The sequence below is a fragment of the Candoia aspera genome, chromosome 8 (genome assembly GCF_035149785.1).
Source record: "Candoia aspera isolate rCanAsp1 chromosome 8, rCanAsp1.hap2, whole genome shotgun sequence".
Classification (NCBI taxonomy): Eukaryota; Metazoa; Chordata; class Lepidosauria; order Squamata; family Boidae; genus Candoia; species Candoia aspera.
Genome location: NC_086160.1, coordinates 62,270,131 through 62,293,083, shown reverse-complemented (window position 1 = coordinate 62,293,083; position 22,953 = coordinate 62,270,131). Strand labels below are relative to the sequence as shown.

Genomic DNA, 22,953 nt, shown 5'->3' with positions numbered 1-22,953 from the left:
CTCCTCCCCTACTTTATATTCCAGAGAACTTTTTTTTTTAATTTGTTCAATTGGGTCCAATTCTTGGAAGCTGCCTGGACAAGTCCCTGCAGTTTTCTTGGCAAGGTTTTTTCAGAAGTGGTTTTCCATTGCCTCCTTCCTAGGGTTGAAAGAAAGTGACTGGCCCAAGGTCACCCAGCTGGCTTTGTGCCTAAGGCAGGATTAGAATTCACAGTCTCCCAGTTTCCAGCCTTAACCACTACACCAAACTGGATCTCCCAGAGAACTAGGGAGAATTAATTCTGAGATGCTTACTCCACCCCCATTCCTGCTGTGGACTCAGTTTTCTTTTATCAGACCATTGTCTAGGCTACAGCTCTTCCTCCTGTCTCTCAAGGTTATTTTCACATGTCAGGGCCAGCCTCTCTTCGCAATAAGACACAGACTCACTTAATGGGTATTAAGGATTTCTGGTTTATTGGAATGATAGCTGACAGATCGAAAAACGGGAACGGGGTAGGTAGTGTGGGGGTGCCCCTTTTATACCCTCCTGTATTGCCCCGGGCTTCCCCACCCCTCAATGCCCCGATCCCTCTTGATGGGATCCTTGATGGCTGCGTGGGCGTTTTCCCCGGTGTCCTCTTTGTCTTCCTGCAATGGTTGAGTTCTCCGGGGCACCATGTGCTCCTTATCCTCACTCCTCTGACGTCTCTCTTTTCAGGTGTTGATGGGATCATGGGTGTGGGTGTCTTTGGGTGCTTGTTTTAATCCCTGATTGGATTATCTTCTTCCCCCTTTTCCTTAATGATCATGATCCACGTTGTGAGGCTCTTTGTGCCTTGCAACGAGGTCATGACATGCTGCCCCCCCAAAGATGTTCTATGGTGCTGGTTTCTCTGGGTATGCCTCATGGAACTGTCTTGTTAGTTGTCTAGCCATGACATGTCGTGCCTGGACCCACTCTGGGTGTGAGAAATGTTTCCATCTCACGAGGTATTGGAGTGTTCCTCTTTGCTTTCTTGAGTCCAGTATTTCTTTTACTTCAAAATGTTGTTGGTTGTCTATCATTATGGGTGGGGGTGGAGGTTCTTCCGTATGCCATTTGGATGTGCTCGTTGGTTTCAGTAGTGCACAGTGAAACACTGGGTGGACCCGTCTCAAATTGTAAGGCAGTTCCAATTTGAACGTAACTGGGTTGATTACCTGTATGATTTTAAAAGGTCCGATGAATTTCGGTGCCAATTTCTTCGAGGGTTGCGAGGTCTTTATGAACTTAGTGGAGAGGTAGACCCTATCTCCCACTTTGTAGTTCGGTGCCTCCGCCCTGTGGTTGTCCGCATATTTTTTGTACGTTGTTTGTGCGTCTGCTAGGGCCGTTTGGATGATAGGCCAGGTTGTTGCCAGCTGTGCCGCCCAATCGTCTGGTGAGCAGGGCAGGGTTTCAGGTTGCGGCAATTCTGGTATCGGTACAAAGTCCCTTCCATAGACCACCTTAAAAGGGGTGTGGCCAGTGCTCTGGTGTACCGCGTTATTATAGGCCACCTCTGCAAAAGGTAGTAGGTCTACCCAGTTGTCCTGCTGATAATTTATGAATGCCCTCAGGAACTGTTCAAGTGTTGAGTTTAGGATCTCTGTTGATCCGTCCGTGTTTGGATGCCACGCAGTGGACAGTGCTTGCTTGGTTCCGATTAGTTTTAAAAATTCCCGCCAAAACTTTGACGTGAATTGTGTGCCTCTGTCGGTCACCAACCTGTAGGGGGCGCCGTGGATCCTGTATATGTGTGTTAGGAATAAACGTGCCAGCTGTTGTGCAGAGGGGATAGTTGCGCACGGGATGAAGTGTGCTTGTTTCGAGAAATAGTCTTTTACCACCCATATCACAGTTTTTCTTTGGCTGGGTGGGAGGTCCACAATGAAATCCATGGAAATTTCTTCCCATGGCCGGGAGGGGCTGGCTACCGCCTGTAGCAGCCCGTGGGGTTTCCCTCCTTTACGTTTGGTGGTGGCACATATGGGGCAGTTGCCTACGTAGTCTTTTACGTCCTTTCTGAGGTTTGGCCACCAAAATTGCCTCCTCGTTAGGTGGAGGGTTTTTACAAACCCAAAATGCCCTGCAGATTTGTCATCGTGCGCTCTGTGTAAGATTTCCCCCCGCAGTGATTCGGGCACGTACAAGGCTTTCTCTTTCCAGGCGATGTTGTCTTTGAAAGATACATGTTGTTGGTTATTCTGCAACCATGTATCTTGCTGTAGTGCTTGTGTGAGTCTTTGTTGCCAGTTCGGTGAAATTGAGCGTCGGCTCCGATCGCTCCCCGCCGTTCGTACTGGCGTGCGCTGATTCCTTGTCTGGCTCCGCGTGACAGCTGGGCAGCCAAGCTGTTTCTCGGTCCATACTGTTCCTACGATGTCGGAGGCTTGCGTGTCGTCCTGTGGCCGTCGGGAAAGGGCGTCTGCCAAGAAGTTTTTCTTGCCCGGTATGAATTTCAGCGTGAAATTGAACCGGCTGAAAAACTGAGCCCATCGCACCTGCTTCGGGCTGAGTCGTTTTGGTGTGCTGAGTGCCTCCAGGTTCTTGTGGTCCGTCCAGACCTCGAAGGGGCAGGAGGCCCCCTCCAGCAGGTGTCGCCACGTTTCCAAGGCTGTCTTCACTGCAAACGCCTCCTTTTCCCATACGTGCCATCTCCGCTCCGTTTCGGAGAATTTGCGGGAAAGGTAGGCGCAGGGCTTTAGGTGGTTGTCGGAGTCCTTTTGGAGCAGGATGGCTCCGATGGAAAAGTCAGAGGCATCTGCCTGCACCACAAAAGGCTTGGTGGGGTCGGGGTGTTGTAACACTGGCTCAGCTGTGAAGAGGGTTTTCAGTCTCTCGAAAGCCGTTTGACAGTCAGCTGTCCAATTCAGTAGCGCCCCCGGGTTCCTCGATTTGCGCGTGTCCCCCAAGCCCTTAGTCTTTAGCAGGTTAGTTAGGGGCAATATAGTCTCTGCCAGCCTGGGCGTGAACCCCCTGTAGAAATTAGTGAATCCCAGGAGGCTTTGCAGCTGTCTCCTCGTGCGTGGGCGTTCCCACGCCAGGATGGCTTGGACCTTGCTGGGGTCCATTTCTATCCCTTTAGCAGAAATCCTATACCCTAGGTAGTCAATTTGTTTTTTGTGAAACTCGCACTTGGAGAGCTTTACAAACAGCTCTGCCTTGCGAAGTTTCTTGAGCACGTCTTTTACCAAGCGTTCGTGCTCACGTTCTGTTTCTGTGTAGATCAATACATCATCCAGGTAAACCAAAACCCCCTTAAAAAGGTGGTCACGCAGGACCTCATTAATTAACTGCATGAATACCCCCGGTGCTCCTGCCAATCCGAATGGGAGTACTTTATATTGAAACGCCCCCAATGGGCAATTAAAAGCAGCCTTACACTCATCCCCCTCCCGTATCCGTATGCGGTAGTAGGCTTCCCTTATGTCCAGTTTGGAGAATACCTTACCCTTTACCAAGTGGGACAAAATGTCCTTTATTAAGGGTAAGGGGTATTTATTTGAAATGCTTGCTGCGTTTAATCCGCGGTAGTCTGTACAGAGCCGCAATGACCCGTCCTTTTTCTCGCGAAAGAGGACTGGCGCTCCCACTGGAGAGTTTGCTGGCTCGATAAAACCTCTCGCCAGGTTTTTGTCTATGAAGTCCCTTAATGCAGCTAGCTCTCGCTGGGTCATAGCATATATTTTTGGTTTGGGTAGGGGTACCCCCGGGACCAGTTCAATGGTGCAGTCCGTCTTTCTGTGGGGGGGGAGTTTGTCCGCCTCTTTCTCACCGAAAACGTCGGCGAAATCCCCGTATTTGGTCGGCAGTCCCTCTGGCAGTGCTGTCTCTCTGTGTTCCACAGTCGTCGTCGCCCCCCCCATGGCTGCTCGGGGAACCCTGTTCCCTGAAGGTGCTTGGTAACGCCCGTCAGCAAACTTAATCTCTCTGGTTCTCCAGTTGATGACTGGGTTTTGCTGCACGAGCCATGGGATCCCCAGTATGAGTCGGGGTTGCCCCACCGGTGCCACGATGAAAGCCAATTTTTCCTCGTGGCTGCCGAGCCGTAGCGCGGTTTCTCCGGTGTATTGGGTGACCGGGCCCCCTCCCGCTGCAGATCCATCGAGCTGCGAGAACACCAGGTGGTGCTGAAGTGGATAGCAGCGGAGGTCGAGTGCGGCTGCCAGGTCAGGGTGCATGAGGCTTTTGGAGCAACCCGAATCAATGAGTGCCCAGACCTTTTCGGTTTTATTTCTATGGGTGAGGGTGACACGGACGTAGAGGGTGGGGCATTCCTCACTCACCCCTTTGTTGAAGCGCCTGTCAGTGTCCTCCACCTGTCCTTCGGCGCCCCTTAGGCCAGGTGGTTGTCATTTCCCGCCGCCTCATCGGGGTTGCTTTCCTCCTCCTCTGAACTGTAGGGGCCGTGTCTGCATCGGTACTCCCCCTTTGCTGCTGGTCGCTTTCTTGGCGCTGGGGTTGGTGCTGTTTGTGCCCTCCTTGGGCTCTCTCTGGGCGTCGTTTTGGGGCATGCGGCTGCTTTGTGATCTTCCCTGCCGCACATGAAGCATTGCCCTTTAGCGAAGCGTCTGTCCCGTTCCTCCTTCCAAGGTTGGGGTCTCGCCCTCACCTGCCTTGCGTTGGTGCGTGGGGGTCTCACTGTCTCCATCTGTTGCGTTTCCCTCCTTGCGTGGAGGAACGTGTCGTGGGCGTTCTCCGCTTCCGCTGCCAGCTGGATCCACCCCGTGAGGGAGCTGGGGTTGTCGCGGCCAAGTGCCCACCGGAGGACATTTAAGTTGAGTCCATGTTTGAACTTCTCAATCAGTGTCGATTGAGACCAAGTGTCCACTTTTCCGGCTAGGGCTTGGAACTCCATGGCATACTCAGCCACGGAGCGCGGGCTTTGTTTAAGTGTCTCTAGCGCCCTTTTTGCCTTTTCTTGCTCCAGGGGGTCCCTGAAGTGCCTTTCTAGTGCCTGCAGGAATTCAGTGCTGTCCTGCAGCGCCCGGGCGCCTGATTGGCACAATTGGACGTACCAATCGGCGGCCCGTCCTTTTAATTTTATGGCCAGGGCATTGATTTTGCCCCGCTCAGTTCTGAAGCAGGGACCCCATTCTTCGAGGTAGTACCTCGCGTTAGTCAAAAAGAAGGAGAGTTTCGAGGGGTCCCCATCGAACTTTATGCCAAAGTCTTTGGCGGGTGTCCTGGTCTGGCTCCTGGCCCCCTCTGCGTCGTGCCTCGGGCTCTGCAGGAGCTGCTGCGGGTCGGGGTGTCTCCGGTTCTCTTGCGGCATTGGTGCCTCTCTCTGGGGCTCCTCGCAAGGTCGTCGTCCCGTCACTCGGGGGGGAGGGCGGGGTGTTCTCCCTCGGTCGGGCTCCTGGATCCAGGCTCCGCCGTCGCCGTCGCCGCCTGCCGGGTCGTCCCTCCGCCTCTCAGCCTGGCGCATCTCCCGTCGTGGGGTGGGCTCCTGGGGCCGGACGCCGCCGCCGCCGAGGTTGTCCCGCCGTCTCACGTCCGGGCGCGCCTCCGCTCGTTGGGTGGCCTCCTGGGGTCGGGTCCCGCCGTGGTCGCCGCCGTCCGCTGGGTCTCCACCCCGTCTCGCCTCCCGGTGCGCCTCAGGTCGTCGGTTGGGCTCCTTGGGTCGGGTTCCGCCGTCACCGCCGCCCCGCTCGCCCTGCCTCCTTTCGACCGGGGGTGCCTCTGCGCCGCCTCCGTCGCGGAGTCCCTGTGCCGCCGTCAGCTGTTGGAGCATCTGCCGCACCGCCTGCATCCCTTCCTCCAACGCGTCGAGCCTCTCCGCCGTCCCCGGCTTCCCGCCGAGGTTTTCGCCGCTCCACTCGCCCTCGCCGTTGGCCGTGGTAGAGGACGGATCGTCCCTCGATCCCGCCGCGGTGCCAGGCGCGCCCTCGCCTTCGAGCGCCCAGGGTGGCGGTTCGTCTCGCGCTTCCTCCGGGGTTGCCTGTAGGCTTGGAGAGGGTCCCCTCGTCTCGCCCCCGGTGCCTCGCGGGCTCCGGGGCGCCGGGGTGGGTCCCTCCCCCTCTGCTTCCCCCCAGCTGGGTCCCATACTTACCGGGGCGTTGCATCGCCCGGACCTCAGCTGCATCCCGCCCTGCGAGAGCGGGGCTTCGTCGCCGGGCGCCGAAGTGTTGCGCCTCCTCGGTTCCTGGTTCTCCATGCCTGGCTGGGTCCCTCACAAACGTGTTGGATAGGTACCAGGTGGAAAAAAATTTTTTGCGGTTCCCGGTTTTATGTCAGGGCCAGCCTCTCTTCGCAATAAGACACAGACTCACTTAATGGGTATTAAGGATTTCTGGTTTATTGGAATGATAGCTGACAGATCGAAAAACGGGAACGGGGTAGGTAGTGTGGGGGTGCCCCTTTTATACCCTCCTGTATTGCCCCGGGCTTCCCCACCCCTCAATGCCCCGATCCCTCTTGATGGGATCCTTGATGGCTGCGTGGGCGTTTTCCCCGGTGTCCTCTTTGTCTTCCTGCAACGGTTGAGTTCTCCGGGGCACCATGTGCTCCTTATCCTCACTCCTCTGACGTCTCTCTTTTCAGGTGTTGATGGGATCATGGGTGTGGGTGTCTTTGGGTGCTTGTTTTAATCCCTGATTGGATTATCTTCTTCCCCCTTTTCCTTAATGATCATGATCCACGTTGTGAGGCTCTTTGTGCCTTGCAACGAGGTCATGACACACAGCCCATTACAACATCCCAAATTCCTTCAGCTGGTCATCACAGGCCATGGCCTCAAATTCCTGTATCATTTTTGTCACCCTCTTCTAAAACAAAGAATATTTGTTAATATTCTTCTGGAAATGTGTTGCCCAGAACCCGAACTGTACATAGTATTGGGGGGTGGGGGATGTCTAACCAGTGCAGAATAAGACTTCATGTATCATTAATACATTGCTTCTTCTAATTCAACCCAGAACTCCATTAGCTCTACCATCAGCTGACTCATCATTCGGCTTGTGTTCAGCTTGTTGTCAATGATCACACCCAAGTACTTCTCTGATGTAATACTTCCAAGTAACAAAACTTTTACATGTATTATATAATGTAACACGTTATATTTATCTCTATTGAAGGACATCTTGTTCCTCTCAGCCCAATCTTTCAACTTGGAAAGATTACTTGAAATCCTATTCTGACATTCTGAAAAATTTGACAAGCAGCCTATCAATCCCATTATCTAGGTAATAAAACTGTGATTAATATAAGGTCTAACACAGATCCCTATGGATCTCCACTGATTATTCCAACTTGTAGAGCTATTAACCTTGACCCTATGAGTGTAGGTAGGTGGACCTACCTTACTGTAGTGTCATCCAAACCATACTTTTGCAGCTTGTCAATGAGAATATCATGTGGAAACTTATGAAATGCTTTCTGATATTGAGGTAGATTATTTCCACATTTGGACTTTGAAGAAACAAGATAGGAAGAGTATTGGTATTTTGAACTTTGGTGTTGGAGAAGACTCCTGAGAATACCATGGATGGCCAAGAAAACAAACAAATGGATCATCAAACCAACCAGCCTAAAGTTCTTACTCAAGGCACAAGTGATCAGACTCAAATCATCCTACTAATCCTACCCATTATGCAAAGACCTACTGTATCTGTCTGGAGAAGGCTCTAATGCTGGGAAAGATGGAAGGAAAGAGAAAAAGAGGATGACCAGCAGCAGATGGACAGACTCAGTTACAGTAGGGTGAGTACACCATTGGAAGAGCTGAAGGACCAGGTTAGGAACAGATCTTCATGCAGAAAATCTATCTGTGAGGTCGCTAAGAGTTGACAATGAATTGATGGCACGTAATTATATCCACATTATAATCTTTGTCTACAAATTGTAATTACCTTGTCAAAGAAGGAAATTTGTTTCATATTACCTGTGGCATTGTCTTCAACATCCTTACAAATGGCCTGCTTTATTATCTGCTATAACCTCTTTCCACTTAGTGATGTTAGGCTCACTAGTTGATAATTATTGGGATCCTCTTTTTTCCCTTTCTTGAAGACAAGACCATACTTGTTTTTCTCCAGTCCTCTGGTACTTCCAAGTTCTCCAGGAATACTCAAAGATAATTGACAGAAGTCCAAACAATTGTTCAGCCAGTTATTTCAGTATTCTCGGGTATATTAAAATCAGTTAGAAATCCTTTACTAAATCCTTATTGATCTGCACCATCCCTTAGTTTGTTTGCTACCCAAATAAACCATTTCCTTTGGATATAAAGCCTGAAGCAAAAGAAGAGTTGAGTCCTTTGTTTTTGTTTTTTGTTTTGGTCCTTTGTTGAAATTTCTGAATTTGGATTAAGCAGTGAGCCTACCATTTCTTTGATCTTCCTGTTGCTTTTGACATATTTAAAAAAATCCTTCTTGCTGGATTTTGCCCCTAACCATAGCTCTTTTCCTGAGTTTGTTGATTTCCTTGATCATTAGCCCTTCCTTCCATTTCCAATTAGCATCCTTCTTTAATTTCAGTTCCTTCATAAATCCTTTTTCATACAATTCAACTATACTGGCTCCTTTAGATGTTTCAGTTCTTCATCATTGGTACTGGTATTGCTTGAGACTGTGCTAACCTTAATTTCTTTTTCAAGAAATCCCAGCTGTCTTCAATACCTTTGCCATGAATGTTTTCTTACTATAGCATTTTCCTTACTGTTTCTGTTTATTAAAATCAGTCTTTCTAAAAATCCATAGTTTGTATGTTTTTACCAAGCTTCCTGTTAAAATCAAGAACTCCAACATGCATGGTCACTTGGTCCCAAAATTCTTAAGTAACTTCAATCAATTCCTCCCTGTTGGTAAGGACCAGGTTCAAGTAGTGGCACAACAAGCTCCATCCTTGTGGAGAGGGCTTGTCTCAACTCCTGAAGTCAGTCTGCCTGCCTTGCCCCAATACTGCTGAAACCAAGTAGTAAATTCTAGTATTCACTTTAACTTTTAACACAATTCAAAAATTATCTGACATCTTGTGTTGATAGATGTGTGGGTAATCGAAATCTCCCAACACAGACACTTTCTGAGGTTCTTTCTGAACTTTATAACAAATCTCTATTGCTTGCCCCAGCATTGCACCCAGAAGTTCATGACATTTTATTTTCTTTCTCTTGCCTTTTGCCTTGAATGGAAATTACTGATGAGAACATTATCTGGGCCTCAAGATCCTCTTTCTCCTCCTCAAAGCCATGAAGTCACTCCTGTAATGCTGGAGGTCATGACTTGTAGAGTCATTTTTGCCCACATGTATGAGTAGGAAAAGTCTGTGATCAGCAGGTCTGATGAGCCTTGTTAGTCTTTCCATCACATATTGGATTTAGGTAGTGGATACATGTCAAGTTGAAAAATCTAGATGACAAACAAGATCTTCTATGCCTCTCAGAAGGTGATCACCTACAATCACAACTAGACATAGTGTTCCTTTGAATCCTGGGAAGTGTAATATGATAAAGATTCAGTGATTAGAATATATGGTTCAATATTTAGTAAGGTCTCTAAATGCATTGAGTGAAACAGAGAAGTTTCTTCTCAATCTTATTTTCCCAATGGCCTTTTGACATAGATTAAGCTTAGAAACAATTCAGGCTATCCTATGAGAATCACAACTAAGTGAAAATTTGAATCAGAATATCCCCATCCTCCCTGACAACTTAATGTCTCCCAGATTTGTCTGGTTTACATCTCACACAATATCTTGCAATGAGCTGTGCTGACTGGAGCTGGTGGCAGTAGAAATCTAAAACATCTAGAAGGTACTGAGTTATTTATCCTTATTGTAACCCAGCCCACATAGATTTCAATTCTCACAATCCCTTAGCCGGTATGAACATGGCTGATAATGCCAGAAGTTGAAGGCCTCTTAGATAGAGAATACACAGTTTAGAGAAATGACTTTCCTTGCTTTCAAATATTTCATAAAAGTGGGGAAAGAACAGACAGTACTCTTACACGTGGTTATTTATTCATCAAATTTTGCCACCGCCCAGCAGAGGAGGGACTCTGGGCAGTTTACAATAAAGGTAAAAGATTTAAAATACATTAAAACCATAAATAATACATAAAATATAAATACAAGATATAAATATTAAATAAAATCCAGATGGCAATGAACATTCTAATTCAGTCCGTGTGTATATGAGGGCCATTTTAAGGCACCAGCCATCCCCAAGAATGACTACTCCTCTTCCCACCCCAAGCAAGATGGCAGAGCCAGGTCTTCAGCTTTTTCTGGAAGGTCAGGAAAGAGGAGACTTGCCTCACCTCCGGGGGAAGAATGTTCCAAAGGGTGGGAACCACTGCAGAGAAAGCCCACTTCCTGGACCCCGCCAGATGGAATTCTCTTATAGATGGGGTCCGTAACATGCCCTCTCTACATGACTGGGTGGAATGGATTGATGTAATGGGGATGAGATGGTTCCTCAGGTAGCCTGGACCCATGCCATGTAGGACTTTAAAGGTGATAACCAACACCTTGGATTGGACCCAGAAGCACACTGGGACCCAATGTAGCTCACACAGCAAAGGTGTTACATGTGCTGATCTTGGGGCACCTAGAATTGCCTGCGTGGCTGCATTCCAGACCAGCTGTAGTTTCCAGATGCTCTTCAAGTATACCCCCACGTAGAGCACATTGCAGTAGTCTATATGGGAGATGACCAGGGCATGAGTAACTGTTCGAAGGGCCTTCCAATCCAGGAAAGGGCATAACTGGAGCACAACACAAAGTTGAGCAAAGGCCCTCCTGGTCATTTCTGCCACCTGCTCTTCCAGCAGGAGTCATGAGTCCAGAAGGACCCCCAGATTCTGTACCGGGTCTGTCTGGGACAGTGCAACCCCATCCAGAACTAAAGATAATAAATTCCCGGATACAGAGAAGCCATTAACCCACAGCCACTCCATCTTACCAGGGTTCAGCTGAAGCCTGTTGTTCCCCATCCAGACCGCACAGCCCCCAGGCACTGAGAGAGGGTGGTCGCAGCATCACTTACTTCACCCGGGATGGAGATGTATAATTGGGTATCATAGCATATTGATATCCTGTAGTGACAGATGATCTCACCCAGTTGTTTCATGTCAATATTGGAGAGGAGCACAGAGAGTACCGAACCCTGCGGCACCCCACAAAGAAGGGGTCAAGGGTCGTATCTCTCGCTCTCTATCACCACTGATTGGGACTGGCCCTGGAGGAAGTAGGTGAACCAGTACAAAACTATGCTGCCCACCACCAACTCCCTGAGTCACCCCAAAAGGATACCATGGTCGATGGTATCAAAAGCCACTAAGATGTCAAGAAGAGCAAGGATGGATACACTGCCTCCGTCCTGCTCCCGCCAGAGATATCCATAAGTGTGACCAGTACTGTTTCCATCCCATATCCAGGCCTGAAACCTGACTGGGTCTAGATAATCCCTTTCATTGAAAATCCTCTGGAGCTGCAATGCCACCACTTTCTCAACCACCTTCCCCAAAAAGTGGAGGTGGGAGACAGGACAAAAATTATCCAGTACAGTTGGATCCAACAATGGTTTCTTGAGGAGGGGTTGTACCAGCGCTCCTTAAAGGCAGCTGGAAACACTCCCTCTCTCAAGGATGTATTTACCATCGTCTGGACCCAACCACACATCACCTCCTGAGCTGTTCTTCACCAGCCAGGAGGGACATGGATTTAGTTGACAAGTGGTGGCATTTACAGTTCGGAGGATCCTGTCCCAACAGGATCAAACTGTTCCCAGATAACTGGGTAAGTACATTCCCTTGACATCTCCACAGACCATGCCTCACACTTGGCATCCAAATTGGAACGGATCCAAGCGATTTTATTCTGTGGATGCTCAGAAAACTCCTCTGTGTGGCCCTGAAGCTGCGTCACTGGGCCCACCTTTCCCCAAAGGGATAGAGTGACCTTAAACAGGGCCACTGGGCAGCGTTCTGTGGATGCAATAAGAGCAGAGAAATACTGATGTTTTGCCGCTCTTACCACCACAATGTAGGCCTTAATAGCAGCTGTAGCTTGTGTTCAATCAGGTTCGGTCCTTGTTTTCCTCCAGCTCCTTAATATGTTGAATTTATCTGGCACATTAAGCTGGCTTGAGAATACAGCTTACTTTTAGATAAGGCATCAAAGCTGTCAACATGACAGCGAGAATTTAAAAGTTATCAGAGTTTTCTAAAAGGGTTTCAACACATTTGGTACTCCACCAGCCTTGCACTACACACAGTTAAAAAAGCACTCTGCTTATATACTTCCCCAAGAAGCAAATTAATGTTTTGAATAAACTCTCTTTTCTGAAAAAGTCATTATGACCCCAGTTTAAGAAAACAGCTTTTTATATTTATATTTAGTAAGGTAAGTGTTCAGTGGAACAGATTATAGAGTTGGGGAAGCATTCATGAATGACTCCAACAACAGATCTGGGAAAATAACATGCTGAAATCTGTTCTAGAAATTCCTAAAAGGAAAAGGAATTCGCAAGAGATTTCTGTTGATGTTGTTGTTTTTAATTTGTTGAAGAGGGTTTTTTTTTCTGTAATTTTTAAAATAAATGTTATTAAAAGTTTTAAAGTAAACATAAAAAATAACACAAACTAATAGAAAATAGAGCAAACAAAATGAAAGAGAATAAGGAAAAGGAAAATACAAAAGTGCAGTGAGAAGAATAAATAGAAATAGAAAGAAGCTTCTGATTTTCTCTGCAGCAAATATAAGTATGATTACAAAAAAAATGCTCACTAATCATCAAAACCACAAATCATAAGTGCATTTTTTTTCTGTTTCATGCAAAAAGTCTGTAAGGGGTTTCCAGCCAGCCATAAATGTAGATACTGTTTTTTTCTCTAATTAAAAAAGTTAATTTAGCCATCTCTGCAAGTTCCACCATCTTCACATTGTGGGTAGTGTCGAACCTTTCCACTTTTGAGCATATAATAATCTTGCTGCAGTTGTCATATATAAAAACAAAGTTCCATGACTTTTTTCTAGTTGCTTGTCCCTTAGTCCCCCCCCCCCTGCAAAAAAATGTATCTGGTTTCAGTTGTACTTTAACCTTTGAAATCTTCTGAATTAATATATGTATTTGTATCCAAAATTGTTTAACTTTGGAAAGTGTCAGACCACCATCCCCTACACATTTTTCTGTAACGTTTTAATATAAAGTCTCCCTATCTTGAATCCTATCATGCAAGAAAATGAACATATATAAATGAACAAAATACAACACTGAAATGTCAGCTTCCCTTATAGCGCTGCTAACTAGCAGCACCTATCTGACTTTGGCTTATTTTTAAAAAAAGATAAGCAAGTTCAACACTGCTTAGTACTTAGACTGGAAGCTACCAGGCTAGATGGGAAGTTAAAACAAGCAAACAAACAGAAACAGAAACAGAAACAGAAACAGAAACAGAAACAGAAACAGAAACAGAAACAGAAACAGAAACAGAAACAGAAACAGAAACAGAAACAGAAACAGAAACAGAAACAGAAACAGAAAACAAATCTCCTGGAAGAAAAAAATGGCAAACCACTTCCATGTTATTGCCAAGACAATTAAATCCAGGTTAAGTGGATAACACCCAAAAGTGGTGAGTATATAAGGGTCTGGCCTGGCATTTGAGTTTGAGTGTTTGTTTTGGGTTTCCATTTATTTTGTTTTGTTTTCTGTAGATTGCCTGGGGGGAGATCGAATACCTGCCAGATATTGTTGTCAACCTTACCTCCTGCCCACTGTGAGCTGGTTCTGGTGGTAACAATGTCAGAGCTGTTGACCAGCAGTCACCTGATGATCCTCTTTGCAAGCTGTACAGGAGTGATAACAGTGTTGGTTGCAGTAAGGGGAAGCTAATGATGACCAGGAGGCCAAAATGAAGGTTGGTATGGCAAAGTTTGCTGGACAGCAGTGCTAGGCTGGGGAGGTGACTCTGCTGACTGCTTGGCTTTGTATATTTACAGACATATATATATCAATAAATTGAAACCATGATTCATTACAGTCATCCATAGCTGATCTATATTAATCAATGCTGCAACCACCAATAGTTGGATCCACGTGTTTCTTTTTCTGATGCTGAACAGTAAGCCTTTTAACTAAAAGTCCATTTTCTTTGTCCAGAAGCAACTCCCATGTGATAGAGATAAACTTCAAAAGAATATAAACATCTGAAATAAGTAAAATATGCAAGCAAAAAAGCAGTAAAGAAAAGAAAAAGATGCATATACATATTTAAGGGATTTAAAAAAAAATAAAAAGCAAAACAAACGAACAGATTTTTTTTTAAAAAATAAAATAAAAATGGCATTCTGGTAGCCTCCCTCTTTTTCTTTCTCTCCCCATCTCCCCACTTGAATATTTTTATACTTTACTTTGGACATTATTACTCATTTCAGCTTGTATTATTATTATATTATTATTAAAACAACTTTTATTTTTGTTCAAAAACTATATTTTAAGTGTCTTAGTTTGCCTTGCTGTGTGATATATTGCATATTCTGTAAGGGAACCATTTCTGCTTGGATTTGGTTAGACTTCTGCTGTGAATATATACAGTCAGTTTTTCTATTGTTGCATATTCTTCAATTTTACTCTCCCAATCGTGTATTGTACCTATAAAGATCAGAACCGTGCAAGCAATGGTATCCCTGGGGCACTCTATGGAACTCTATGGACTTTGAAGAAGGAGGATAGGAAGTGTTTTGACACCTTTGAACTTTGGTGTTAGAGAAGGCTCCTGAGAGTACCATGGACAGCCAAAAATACAAATGGATTATTGAACAAATCAACCCAGAGTTCTCACCCAAAGCACAAATGGTAGGCTCAAATTATCTTACTTCGGACACATTATGCAAAGACCCAGCTCTCTGGAAAAGGCTCTAATGCTTGAAAAGGTGGAAGGAAAGAGAAGAGGACGACCAGCAGCAAGGTTCATGGGCTCAGTTACAGAAGCAATGAATTCACCATTGGAAGGCCTGAAAGATCAGTTTAAGTATAGATTGTCATGGAGAATCTATCTATGTGGTCGCTAGGAGTTGAAAACAACCTGATGGCATATAATCAATCAATCAATCATTCAATCAATCAATCAATCAATCCTGTACTGATGGCAAGTTTTCTCTTTTCCAATATTGTGCCAGATTAATTCTTGCTGCTGTCAGCAAGTGTCATAACAACTTACATTACCTTTCATTTTATTAGGAATCATACCTAATAAAAACATTTGTGGTTTTAATCTGAATTTTATTTCCAAAATTTTCTGAAAGTTTTGATGTATTTCTTTCCAGTACTTTTGACTTTTTTTACATAACCACCACATATGATAAAATGTTCCTTCTTTGTTGAGGCATTTCTAACATATTGTCATTTATTGATTTATCCATCTTGGCAATTGTTGACGGAGTTATATACCATCTGTACAACATGTTGTGCCAATATTCCCTCAGATTATAGCCCAGTTCTGTAGTATTAATTTGCTGCATAATAGAAGTTATTACTTAGAAGTGACCACATGTGAGGTGTCTCATTGAATTTCTGCTTTCCTTCTTTTTGCGTGTTGGATGTAAGTTTCCTTGACCAGATAGCATGGATCGAGTGCCCTTTAAAATGGCCAGTTAGGCATCAGACGAAAGAAGAGACTGGTAACCATAGTAACCTCATTCTGCAGCAACCATGTGTACATTTATCACTCACTCCTGCCCCTAATTTGTAGGTGGCTTCTTTTAAAATTTTCATACTGTTGGTTGATCCCTATAGATTTCTCTTTCTATAAATGGAGGGGATTCCATCCTAATTCTTGATGGGACTCAGTAATAGGACAATTTAGATTATTTAGAATTTTTTCATGAAGATACCCTGTGAATAGTTTTAAATGACATGTCCTCATGAGGTTGGCTTCATCTCACTCCCAGTTGCCATGGAGGCAAATTAAAGTCACACTTAGCAGTTCCAGTTCTGAAGCAGTGTTTTTCTTCTCCTCCTGATATAGTTTTTGCCATAGACCAGTGTTTCTCAACCTTGGCAACTTTAAGATGTGAGGACTCTAACTACCAGAATTCTCCAAACAGTGTGCTTCAAGTTGCCACAGTTGAGAAACACTGCCACAGACAATACTTACTTGACAACGTTGATGGTGATGTTATTAGGCTCTAACATCTGCCACACTTCCATTGGCCTATTTAGGCTGCTGCAGGCATGCAATCTTGGACTGGAAAGTCAAAAAACATCGTTAAGAAAGCAGAATTAAGTGGCCATTAGCTGTACTGGTGAAAAAGTAAAATTTTTCTTCTTAAACATCACCCCATCCAAGAACACCTTCAATATGAGTGACAATTAGGATGTTTTGCCATCAATTATTCTGGAGATGAATCAGATGACCATAGTGCATGTGATCAGAAATGTTTGTGATGGAGTATCAAGGAGAGCTGGAATGGTGGCACCACCCACCCCAGATCAACCAAAGGTCAATGATAAGTGTGAACAATGCTGCCTCAGGCCTGAAACCTGAGTGAAAAGGGAAAAAAATAATTTGTTTCCTCCAGGGCTCTCTGAAGTGGCAACCTGACCATCTCTCAGCAACTTCCTCAGCAATCTCCCTCTGCCCAGTGCCTCCTTCAGAGGTGACCATCCAACACCAAAGCAATGGTGACTGCAGACTTGTCACAGGGTGTTTGGGAAGCACTGAGAGGTGTGGCTATATTTCTTAACCTCTGGTCATTAGTCAGCATTCACCTCAGGCATTTCTCTCCTGGTCTCTACCTTTTCCATTACTACCATTTCCTCAATTTCCTTCAGACCTGTTACCTCTCCAACTTGTCTTTTTGACACCAACTTCCATCCAAGTTTCTAAGAAGGTAGAGGACAGGACAGTTGATTCAAACTAATTCATTTAGGAAAGAAGAGGGGGCATATGTGTGCCTTTTTGCTCCTTTCCCTGTATTTGCCTATTATTATTATTATTGTTATTGTTATTAATATTATTGAGAGCCAGTTTGGTGTAGTGGTTAAGGCACCAGGCTAGAAACTGGGAGACCATGAGTTCTAGTCCTGCCTTAGGCACAGAGCCAGCTGGGTGAACTTGGGCCAGTCATTTTCTCTCAGCCCTGTGAAGGAGCAATAGCAAACCACTTCTGAAAAAAATCTTGCCAAGGCAATTGCAGGGACTTGTCCAGGCAGTCTCTGAGAATCGGACATGATTGAACCGATATTATTATTATTATTATTATTATTATTATTATTATTACTATATTATTTCAATTTGCCATCTTATCTAAGCAACTCTGCATGACTCACAACAGGTAAAAAACAATCCAGTAAAAACAAATTAAAAACCCAATATACAAATCTTCAAACATTTTCACCCCCTTCCATCTTGCTAACCAGTTTCAGTTATTCCCCTCCAGAGGACCTAAATATTTGCACAAGCATAGAAAAGGTTGTTTCTCTCCTCTTTGAGACTATTTCCCAGATGTTTCCTTATTTCACTTTATTTTAACCTGAGAGATGCTCCAGTGGACATAGGAAAGAGCAAAGAAAACAGCCTAGCAAAACCAGGTAGAGTCCTGAAATCAGCCCCACCACATTCCTGCTCTGATCGATGGATGCTTTCCCAATGGATTGGTAAGAGGCTGAAAGGAGATGGCAGCAAAGCCAAAGGAGAAAAACTTGAGGACCTTGCCTGTAACAAGTAGCAGTCAGGATGATATCCTTCAACAGTGATTTAGAACAGACAGAATAAAGACAGCACAGAATTGATAATGGGAACAGAACATTTTATATGGGTATTGTTTTGTGCTGATCAAGAGAAGGTCCTTTTGAAGCAATCCAAGCCTGAGAATCACCAGCAGAGAGCTGTGCACATTGTTTCTGCCAATTACAGCTCATGGGATCAAGGTGAGTACAAGTCTTGGACTGCCTCCATCCTGCTTGCAGTTTTTCAAGCAGACAGGCTCACTTCTGTAAGTACCCTTGCTTGATTGCTTATGGCACCCTTGTCTTAATTGATTCAGCTCAGAAACAGTCACTTCATTTGACATTTAGGTTAACTAGTCCAAGCCATCTCTATGGATTACTTATTTTGGAAGAGCAAGATGTGTTCCCATCCCGGTGAACAGAAATAATCAAATAACTGCTGTTCTCTGTCTGTTCAAGTAGCCAGCCAGCACTTCACCCAACTGGGCAATAGCAGGACAAAGGAAGGTCAGCCAGCCAATGTTCTGCCACCACCATAATGTTCTTCCCTGGTCATATTTCTTTTCACAGAGAGGAAAAGAAAAGGGAAAATAAGAACAGAACAACAAGGGAAGATGGTAGGAGAGATGGTATTCAGATGCAACAGTGTAGTGGCAACAAAAGGGAACCAGGAAATCCTGGGAGCCACAGAACAGGACAAGTTGTCTCTGGAAAAGGAGCCCATCTGCAGCTCCAGAGGAAATGTTGCAAAATTCTTTTTGCTTGGCTCAGCTTTCCAACCCCCTGCAAGGTCTATGATGCAGTATGTGTATGCAAAAGCAGTCAGGGAATGTCATGTCCACTTTTGCTGATCCTGATTCATTTGGAGTTTGAAATTTAGCCTTCAGTGTCCAAACCCACCTAGTCTTTTCTGCTCTAGGAATAAATCAGACCTGAGCTACATCTCTTTAAAGGTAACTTGCTTATCATCTATTTTAATTAGAAGGCAACAAATACTGGTTGATACTTGTCTACCCTAGTTATCAAACCCAGCAAAGTAGTTCAGGATACTAAGACCATAATCTAAATGAAAAGCAATCAATCTTGGTTTCTAATTTTTGAACTCACTGGTACATCTGAAATTTTGAAACAATATGCAGAGGGCTTCAGCAAATGGTTATGGGGTTATGGTCATCAGCAAAAGTGTTCTCCACTGTCTGTTGTGTTGATGTGTATCTACCTAACTTTGTGGGGAGGATGTGCTTTGTCATTTCTGGCTGAATGTCCTCTTTCATCCCTACTTATTTAACAACATCTGGATTCTTATTAGCACATCTAAACCTTAGGAGGATGATATATTTTAGATTTAGGATTATCTTTCTAGTTTTGCCAATATTGCTGTGTTATTGTTTACACTGTAATTTGTTTCTTATGAGTATGAATACATTCTATTGTTTTTCATATCTCATGTGTTTGTATATGTATGCAGGGGAGAGATTGATGTCAGTCACCCAAATTTGGTTCTCACATTTTCCATGATGGAAAATAATCTCTAGATGCTAAACTCACCTTTATAATTTATGCAGTACAAACCAGTGTTTCTCAACCTTGGAAACTTGAAGATGTATGGACTTCAACTCCCAGAATTTCCCAGCCATCCCTAGCTGGGGAATTCTGGGAGTTGAAGTCCACACATCTTAAAGTTGCTAAGGTTGACAAACACTGATATAAACTGTTGTGTATACTGTATGTGTGGCTTTTTTTTACCTCTCTAGAGCCAAGAGAGATTTCCAGTTGCTTGCAGAGCTGACCACTTTCTTGTTTTCATTGATACTCAATTTGACAGCTCCCTGATAAGAGAAAGATTGAGCAGACTACAAATTCCCCACAGTTAACTGCTTTTCCTACTGACAAAATGTCCTCTTTCATTATTAACCCACAAAGTGACAAAGACAGTGCTTTCTGCCCTCTTCCTCCCTCTCCTGATAAACTTGGTTTTAGAGTCAATCTAACTGTCATATTGCTATTGCCTAACTCCATGGGATGATCAACTCTGATACTTGGACTGGACTAGAGTATCTTCAATTCAGGTCTGAAGCTAGTTTTTCATACTAGATTGGGAGCCCAAAGCAGTTGGTTACCTCTGAGTTTTATGTTACTCTCAGCAGTAACATCAGTTTCCCTAGTCTAAATAAAAGTTTTTTTCTTCAAAAGTCACCAGGGGACATCAGTGGATCAGGTCTCTTATTTAACAGAACTGTCCTTCTGTGTGTGTTCAGGGCTTGATCACCTATGGATCATCCTGTTCCCTCTCCCACAGCATTTCTCCACCCCCAAGCAGAGACAGCTAAATGGTTAGAATTGCCATCCCTAACAGTTATATACCCCTTTGTTCTTTCATTCCAGATGTGTTAGTCCTGAGTGTGCCACAAAATTATGTGCTACACCATCACTCAGACTTCGGCTAAAGGTTATTCAGGTTAAGATTTTATGATCAAAGTGCTGTTTTCTCTCAGCTCACAATTCTCTCTCTCCCCCTCTCCCAAGGGTAGCTTTCTAGGCTTATTAAGAGTCATTTGCTAGCAATTCCCATCAAAGCCTTCAATAATTAGGCTCATATTAATAGCTCTTTGCTTTTAATATCTGCCTCCCTTTGAAATCAGGCGTCCCCGATCTCTCTCCCCTCCCCTCAAGTCTGCCTTCACCTCGTTAAGCAATGCCCTGATTTACTTTTCAAAACTGGGGAACTGCGGTGGAGCAAGGGACAAGGTCAACCGCCCCGAGGTGGCATCTACCTTCTCTCCTTGTCCCCTACACAGCCACTACTCAAGAAAACGTTCCATTCTTCTTGTCTCTTCGTCGCGGCTTTGCAGCGCTTTTCCTAAACATCTGAGGCGCTTTTTCTCTTCCTTTCAAGTCTAGCTACGCTAGAGCTGTTCCATGATTCCCCTTATTCCAGACGGGAGAGAAGGAGAAGGTGGTTGTTAGGAAGCGCTCGCTCTCTCGCGCTCGCGCTCGCTCTCCCTGTCCTCAGCATCGCTCTCTTGTTCGCCCTCCTCTCTCCTAGGCGATCCATTTCTAAGCAACGTGCTGGCTAGCGGCGGCGGCGCTCGCTGGCAGCCGGGAGGAACTCTACATCCCACCAACCAACCCAGCTCCAAAACGCTTCCTTGTTTGGAGCCTGCTGCCGCCGCTGGAGCTTCTACTGCAGAAAAGCCACCACCGCGAGTCTTCGGTTGCCGCTACTGCTGCTGCTTTGCTCGCTTGCCCAACAGCCACGTCTCCGTGGAACTGCTACCTCGCTTGGCCACGTCGGAGACTCGTTTTCGCAGCGTTTGCGGCGTTTCCCGCCTCCCTCCCCTCCCCACCGAAAAGGAGGGAGGAGGAAAGCAAGGGGATTATAGCCTTTAAAAACACCTATATATATTTTAATTTTTTGCAGGGGGGAGAAGGGGAAAGTTCTGCATTCTTAGCTGCATTGCTTTGAAGTTCACTTTTAAGGTTTTTTTCTTTTTTCCTTTTTTTTGCCGTGGGGAGAGGGTTTCCAACGGAGTGTGCTCTCTCCTGCACACACTGTTCAGGGATCTGGTCAGTTGCCTGGAGATTTGAAAGGAAAACTAGTTACTGCTTTGGGAGAAATCCCCCCCCCCTTTGGGGACAGGGTGGCCGGGGCGGGGTGGGGGACTGGCATGGTTGGTCGGTTTATGGTTTGTAAGTTGTTCCGCCGGATTGGTCGAAGAAGCGGGCTGTGCGGATCGCCGCCAAAAGCAAAGATTCCCGTTTCTACAGGTCTGCCTTTTCTAAATCACTAACGAAGCTTTATAATCAAAGGCTGAGGATGGTGCGATGAACACAGAGGCGCGCCAAGCTGCTGCCCCGACATCTTCGGCGGGGGGTGCTGGATGGATTTGCTGCAGCAACTCCCCGCAACTCTGGTGATGCCCGGCCGCCCCCCGAAGTGACGCGGGGATCCGAGCCAGAGGCTCCCCGGCAAGCGGACCGTCTTCTTCTCGCAACCAGCTGCAGCTCTTCCGGAGGCTTTGCTTCAAACTCAAACTCTCCCTTGCGTCTTCGGCGCCCTTCGCCCTCGGTGCTGGGTCTCGCTAACCTCCTGCCCCGCTGCTGCTCCTCCTGGTCTTCCTCGCTGGCCAGAAGCGCAGGAGATGGAAGTTTTTGTCCGCGCTTTGCTCGTGTCCGTGTGTTGGACTCGAACCTGGGAAGCGGCGCTGGCGGATTCGATCATTCATATCGGTAAGGCGAGCTGCCGCTGCTTGCAGCTGTCTACTTCGCTGCTCTTCCTTGGCAGCCTTTTCCTTCCATCCGAACGCTGCTCTCCGCAGTCAGCAGCTCCTGAATAATCATAATGGTCGTTGGAATAATCCCGCCGCCGAGAGTGGCCGTAGCAAGCACCACCCGCGGATAGTTTGGCATGGTTGCGTGAATTAGCTCACGGTTGGCCCGAGCCTCTTAAAACTGTGTTATGTGTTGGGGAACAGACTGAGGTGGTTTTGGAGGGGCTTTCTCTCTCCCTCCAAAGGATGGGAAGGAAATCGCGGTAAACCGCCCGAGTTAGCGTTTCGTACTGTAAGCTTGGCTCAATCAGCAATTGGCTTCCGGCTGCTGCTGCCGTAGCGCCCGAGTAAGGGAAGAGCCTCAAGGATCCCCTGCATACAAGATCTCAAGCTTATCCGGGGCGCGCGCATACACTCCCGCACATACATAGAAAGACACCCAGATCCCCCACCACCACACACACACACCGCACGTTGCTGCCGCACCCCCTTCCCCTTTAGAGGAACAGGTGGTTTGGCAACGCGATTCTTTCATTTTGTCCAACAGCTCGAGTGGGGAAGGAGTCACTAGATTTTAACCTCCCCCCGGCAGTGGCGGCCACGGGGTCCAGTCGCTCTGTCCCCTGCCAATCAGGAAGGCAGCGACGTGCGAAGGTCGTAGAACCAGCAGCTTTTATGGCAGGGGCCTCCCGGGGTCCAGCCCTCACCCTGGGTATTTAGCTGCTAGAGGAGGGAGGGAGCGAGGAAGGAACGGGGAAGCCACGCGTGGCAGCCTGCTCCTCTGCGCCTCCTCCCCGCCTCCAGCAAGATAGGACAGGAGGCAGCTCGGCAAGGGTTAAACGAACCCACCCCCCCAAGCTGCTGTGGGCCCCACCTATTGGCAGCAACACGGACAGCCACACGGGGGACTGGAACGCGAGGAGAGGAGGTGGTGGGTGATTATGATTCACAGAGCTATCTGCAGCGAGCTCAGCCTGGAGTTCTCATTTGCCAGTCGCTGGAGA

The 22,953-nt window shown here is 46.2% G+C and overlaps 1 protein-coding gene across 1 annotated transcript in view; it reads left to right on the top strand.

Annotated features, from left to right (window-relative positions):
- The first annotated feature begins 21,820 nt into the window (after nt 1–21,820).
- The window catches only part of GRID2 (glutamate ionotropic receptor delta type subunit 2), a 984,963-nt gene continuing 983,830 nt past the window's right edge, over nt 21,821–22,953 (top strand). The window contains exon 1 of the mRNA XM_063310079.1: nt 21,821–21,908. Within this exon, the coding sequence (XP_063166149.1) occupies nt 21,821–21,908 (88 nt within the window). The remainder of the gene's footprint in view (nt 21,909–22,953) is intronic.